Source organism: Mastacembelus armatus, chromosome 18 (genome assembly GCF_900324485.2).
Source record: "Mastacembelus armatus chromosome 18, fMasArm1.2, whole genome shotgun sequence".
NCBI classification, from domain to species: domain Eukaryota; kingdom Metazoa; phylum Chordata; class Actinopteri; order Synbranchiformes; family Mastacembelidae; genus Mastacembelus; species Mastacembelus armatus.
Window position 1 is genome coordinate 6947208 of NC_046650.1, and position 6557 is coordinate 6953764.

General features: G+C 41.7%; 1 protein-coding gene across 2 annotated transcripts in view; it reads right to left on the reverse strand.

Annotated features, from left to right (window-relative positions):
- Positions 1-967, reverse strand: part of plcb3 (phospholipase C, beta 3 (phosphatidylinositol-specific)) — a 43056-nt gene extending 42089 nt beyond the window's left edge. For both annotated transcript variants that reach the window (XM_026318145.1, XM_026318136.1), the window contains exon 1: positions 274-967. In XM_026318145.1, coding sequence (XP_026173930.1) covers positions 274-372 — 99 coding nt within the window. In that variant the 5' untranslated portion in view covers positions 373-967. The remainder of the gene's footprint in view (positions 1-273) is intronic.
- Between the last annotated feature and the right edge of the window lie 5590 nt (positions 968-6557).

Consider the following 6557-nt stretch of genomic DNA (forward strand, 5'->3'; position numbering starts at 1 on the left):
TGCTAGTATAGTGTGTTCACCGCAGGACTGTGAAGGTGTGCACACACCTGCACACCAACACACACCTTGTCTGTGTCTATCACCTACACACACGTCAGCCCCGTGTGTCACCCCACAGCAGAGGACCTATAGTGTCCAAAACAGGCCGGCAGTCCTGGTCCTGGTCCTGTCCGGGGTCAGACCGGATCACTCCCTAGTCACCAAACAAACTGATTCATTTTTACAAAACGGAAGCATGCAGCCGAAAGAAAGTTTCAAAGGTTTCACTCTCACCTCGTCCCACTTGATGAATTTGCCCCCACTCTTCAGCGCTTCGTGGACGGACACGGGTTTAAGCTGCAGCGCGTGGACTCCCGGCTTGGCCCCGGCCATGCTGAGGGACTCCCTGCCCGGGTGCCAACGCCTAAACCCCGGCTACGGCGAGCTGGACTCCTCGGAAGAGACAAAACAGTCTTCCTTCCTCCACGGAGGTTTTCTTTTCCGGGGAGAAAGTTAATTGAACGAGCAAAGGGCTGGGACGTTTTTCACACACTGGCTTCAAGTCTTGTGAACCTCGCCGAGAGTTTGAAGCGCATGAGGAGTAAAATCCAGAGAAGAGACAAGACTCGGCGTCTTTCACCGCCGCTGTCTTGTCCGCGTCCACGCAACGCGGTGCCGCGCGTACAATGCCCCTCTTAATTACAGGCTTTGATTCATATGTTTGTTTGTTTGTGCAGAATCCTTTAATTGCGCACTCGAGCCAACAGAGAGACCCCTTTCCTTCCTTCCTCCCATCTGGTCGACCCCTCTTCTCCTCTCCTGTCGCTCCTCTAACAACTTTCTCTGCTTCCTCTCTCTCTTGTCGCCTGCGACGCGTTTCTTCTTTTCTCCTCCTCCTCTCCTCCCTGCATGTTTCTGTGTAAAAAAAAAAGAGAGAGAGAGAGAGGACTCAGAGAGGAGAGTGTTAGGGAGCAGGACAGCGTCAGATAGCGCTGGGTGAATGAGGAATGAGAGAAGGGGGAAGGAGTTTGTCAGAGTTTGTGTAAAAGGGGTGTGTTTGAATTCAGTTCCTCTGCCCGTCTGTGTACAAATGTACAGTACATGATAAGTCATAGGGTGATATGAAAGTGAGAGTGTATTTCATTTATTTAAACTGCTGTTTCCCTATAGTCTACTTGTGGCGATCCTTATTAGAAGTTCAGTTTCTACTGTTTTCTAACTCTTTATTTACTTCATTTTATTTACTTCATTTGCTCCCAATGCCAACAAATGCAGTCAAACTGGCTGCTGAAGTGATTTATTAATAGCATGAAGTCAAGGTCCAAAAAACAAACTAACAAACAAACAAAACCTGCATACTACATTTCCCATAGTACAATTCTGTAGCTCCATAAATGCCCTGTCTTTTATCACTAATGTGCTTTTCATTAAAAATCACACTCTCCCAGGACAAGCTGAGATAACTACTGAGTTTTTCTTTTTTGTTTTTCAAACTGTCTGGATCCGCAGATGACACAACACAACTGACAGATTATTACTTCCTGTTACGCCTACCAATCCATGGAGTGCTTTATTAAAAGCCCTTCTGTACTACAGACCTCAGCGAAACAGAAACCCAGGTGCATCTGAAACTATCACAAGACTGCCATGAATTCTTGCACCGTGCTACATAAAAACACCACGCTGTGTCGAAATGCTGTGACGGAACAACTCAGTAGAGGTGGCAGGGTGATCTAAGGGGGCACTAAATTATAAAAGGCATGAAAGGAAAGGCTGGGAACCACTGAATCATAGTATAAATATAAATCTAAAATCCATTTCTATTAGAGTCATTTCCTATTCACATATTCATCACAGGGTGCAAAGGTATAACAAAAAGTCCCTTTTAATTCTTCTGATTACCCTTCCCTTTAATTGCTCTAAAGTATTTTTCATTAGTGTTGACAGTGACAGATAACTTGTGCAGGCAGTAATTTCATTAAAAGCATTGTAGCAGTTATCACAGTTATTGGAAATTCCCAGTAATGACCTTAGAGGCCATTTTAAAGCAATAGGGGCTAAGTGTGTTACTCAGGCAGTCAGACTGTAAGATTAAAGATATATTTTATAAATGATGACATGAAATTTGTATTGCATAGTTGCATACGCAGGACCAGATTCAGAGAATGTGTGTGTGTGTGTGTGTGTGTGTCGGGGGGGTAAGGTAATTCTAGCCCCTGAAAGTAATCAGGTCACCTTTGCATGCGTCCATCAGCAACAGCGTATCATGTTTTAAGAAGCGTGAGAGCAAACGGAGGCTGCACAGTTACAGTCCAGTCAAGTCCAGATCAAATCCTGCCAAGCAACATTACAACTTCAAAAAAAAAAGAAAAAAGAAAAGACAAGTTATGGAGCAACAGATTTCTTGGAAACCGTTGCTATTCTCCAACTCCCTAACTACACTTCACAGGAATGTCTGCTATGCTGCAGCTTGCTGAGTGAGTGACTGACTGCCGGTGTGTTTTTCCTTGACCAAATCCATAGAAAGGGGGAAGAAACCCCAAAAAAAACAGTCAACAAGAAGCAATCTGAAATGATCTATCACAAACAGACAAGTGCATATTTGTGTCTAGCAATTTAGCAGTTAGATTAGCATTGGTGTGCGTGTTTGTGTGTCTCTATCTGAGCTGTAAGTGAGTCCGAGTAGACCTGTTGATTAATATGATCTTGATACACAGATGCAGTACACAGGCACACGGCCTCTCAGATGACACCCAACAAAAACAAGATGGACACATGCATATTCATTCTTTCAGCAGCACAGCACATGTGCATAAGCAGGGATATTAATGTTTCTGTGGTGCATAATAAGATATAAACATACAATCTCTCTGGTCCGCAGACACACAAATGAACTTCTATTTCACCAAACAATGTTTTGTTGAAGGCAGCGCTGAAGTGCAGGCAGCTGTGGTGTCAATAGACCACCTCCTACCTCTAATCACCCCCTTCTGTTTTTCTTGTTCTCTCTCTCTCTCTCTTCTCATAAATTCATTTTCTCTTTAGGTCTCTCTATCACTTCTCTGTTACTCCATCTCTGTGGTTGTCGCTTTACCAACAAGTGCTCTGCTCCAATTGATCACCAGGACAGTGTGTATCATGCTCTTCTGAATAAATATGGAGTTAGACAACATGTTTTGTTTTCTGTATGAGCCAGCTTATCCTCTGTTCTTCCTCTCTTCTGAGAATTAACTTTACGCTCTGGCCTCCAAGTACATTTGTAACTCCAGCCCCAAAAGCTCTCTCATGTTCACAGGTGATATTTTTGTACTAGTTTTTATGCTGCCAATTGAAATATCTCAACAACTACATTATGGAGTAGCATTTAAATTTTGGTTGTATATTCATGATCTGATGCTGGGACTTATGAAATGTGCACTATGAATAGAATTGCTTTGTCTTGCCTTTCCCACACTGCCGTGGTGTTCTGAATACCTAACCTTTTGTGGAACCGCAAAAGAGCCTAAAGATTTATTTAATAAAAAAAGATGTGAAAAAGCAGGTGACTAAAGGGGAGAGGGAGGATGGATAAAAGGAAGTGACATAGACTACATTAATGACAAATATAGTTGGAAAAATGAGATATCTAACCATGTTCAGGCATTCATGCAACAAGGTAACAACATGTTTAGTGTTACATACACTGAACGTGAAGTGAGTAAGTAAAGAAAAGGTAAAGAAGCGGCACGAGGAAGAAGGAACAGGGAAGAGATTAAAATAAGAAGTCACTCAGATAAAAATGAGGACTCATAATAGTCTGTTGATAATGAGGGTTAAGAAAAGAGACAAGGGGGGGAAGTGGTTAAAAACGGAACAACGTGAGGGACAGAAATACTTGGTAAAGATGTAGTGGAGAAAAACAAGACCCCCAACCATTCATCTCTCTCTCTCTGCTAGATCATTCTCTCCAACGCAAAGCCAAGGACTCACAAAGACACATTGTATACAGACACACAGGCATATTCACTGTCTGCCTCCTCTCCACACATACACATGCACATACACATACATGCACATGCAGAGTACAGACACCAGCTTTGATGGGAAAAGCCTGATTCTGTCAACAATAGCAATAAAACTTTGATCAGATTATTCTACACAGCACTGCTGAGCCTTTGGCCTGAAGTTGCTGACAGTTTACTGGAGACTGGACTCATCTGTCTCCATAACATTGCAGGGATGTTGTCAGTGTGTTTTGGAGAAAAGCTATCATGTGGGCGTGCAGGCCGAGTGCTTATTATAGTTTTCCCCAGAAGAGGCATTTATAGACAACGAGGATGGATATGACCAAGAGCTCTGATTTAGTTTTCATGATAGTTCCATTTATTACAGTCCACTCTGTCCAAATGAATTTACTTTCACCTGCCAGTGTCTTCCCCTACACCCCCAAATGCTCCACATGGTTGATGCCATTCATGTTGACCATTGGTTTCTACTCTTTTACACTGCTGCTCTGCTTGTATGTGGCTGCAATATTATCCTATACTGCCATCTAATGGCTGTATGGTGCCGCTACACCGCCTGATTGTGCAACAGTTAAGAATGTGGATGTTTTAAGTGCAGCTCTGCTTCAGGTGGCCTCTGCTGTAAATACAGGTGTGTGGCCTATCTGTGTATGTGCACACCTCTCAATCACTGCACTCTGCTTTAAATAAGTATATTTGCACAAGTGAATCAGGTTAGAGCAGTTGTGTACACAATGACACATTACATGCAAGGTAAGAGATACAGCAAAGCTCTGGAGTGCAATTTGATTTACTGCGTTGAGAGAAAGCAATCGTGCAGAAAGAGATAACAATTATGTTCTCAAGCTGACACCATTGCAATCTGTGTGTAAAAAGAATGAGTGTGTTTCTGTGACCAAAAAATGAAACCATTCTTTTTTTACTTATGCAACAAAATGTACAATGGCAAGAAACTGATTTTTCACCACACAAAGCGAATACAAATATACTGATATGAAGTTATCAACCAGGTTGTTTTTCCAGGAAACCTTTCTCTGTACCATCTCACAGAGCTGGCGACTCTCGAAACAGATCAACAGCTCCACCATGAGGGTAGAAAATGCCCGTTGAGCACTCTGAGAGAAGTTCTACTAATGAAGCTCTATCAGTCCGTGAATGTGAGTAAATAAATAAATAGCCTGGTAAAGCCACTTTTACTGAGTCATGGCAGGTCAGAGTTTAGTGTTAACACAGCAGGGGGAAGTAGAGAGTTTCCTACACTGCATTCCCAAGCTCATTTTGTAGGGGGTCACAACAAGGCTGGAAACCCCTGGTTAAATCTTTAAATCATGCATGTTTTTTTATAAATGTGTCATATGATTTTATGTCAAATATTAATGTGAAAAGTTGCTGGTGTAAAGAAAGGTGTAATGTTTCCCATGTAGCAGAGTAGTGGTATAAAGCAAATGAAACAGGAAACACAAGTATCTCAGAATTGTACTTATGCATTCATTTGCATTTTATTAGTCAACACATATGATGAGCTTTACCAAGTGGTTTTGTATTACAGTTGCTGCAAGACTACTCTTATTATATGCAAGTACACAACACAATACAACAATGTCTAAGTTAAAGTGTGTGTGTGTGTGTGTGTGTGTGTGTGTATATGAGAGTGTGTTGGTCCGTCTGTGCTTACTCAACTGTAAGTTTCAGACATGCTCACTGAATAATTCAGGTTTTTATGTCTTGTTGCCATGGTTGTTTGCTTCCACTGAAATAAACCACACACACATAGACAGGTACCAATAAGAGCACACTGGCAGATATGAACACACTCACACACACAATCCAAAGCAGGGTAGAGACAGGGAATTCGCTCTCCTGTCTTTACCTCCCCCCTCATTTCACACTCCTATTCTTATTAAAACTCTTGTTATTAAGCAGCCGAGCCAGGGTGTGGGGTTCCCTGCTGCTACAGCACAATGGACAGACTGTGAAAAAAAAAAAAAAAAGACTGACTGGTTTCCTGTTAATGCAACACCTTCGGTGGTTTTATCTCAGAGAAGTTCAATTTCGAAATCAAACTAGAAAAACCAGCTGCTCCAGCTGCTCTCCACCTATACTACTGTTTGTAATCACAGAACAGGAATCTTGCAAACATGAAACACACACACTTGTGATATTTTTAAAAAATATGTGCCTAAATAAAGATGTATCTTTTCGTAAACTGTGAAATCTAGGTGTGAAGATTCGCCTGTAAACATTTCACACATTTAGTCTTTGCAGACTAGTTAAATGAGCATTCAAATACAAGGGTTTGAAGCCGTTATGGCCCCTGGGCAAACTCACAACTGGTTTAAATACCTTGTAAGGACAATAGTCTTTAGTACTGTATGCAACAGTTTAGTGTCTTCCAGGTTAATCATGAGCAGAATGGTAAATAAAAGGATATTCGAAAGGCAGAAAGTGTGTCAAAGGTTGGGTCATTGACTAGATGACTGTGGATAATGATTAAAGTGAGACAAGATCAAATGTTTTTGATGTGTATGTTTAATGATGTGAAGTGTAGTGTATCCTTCTCGTTCCAAATGTGGA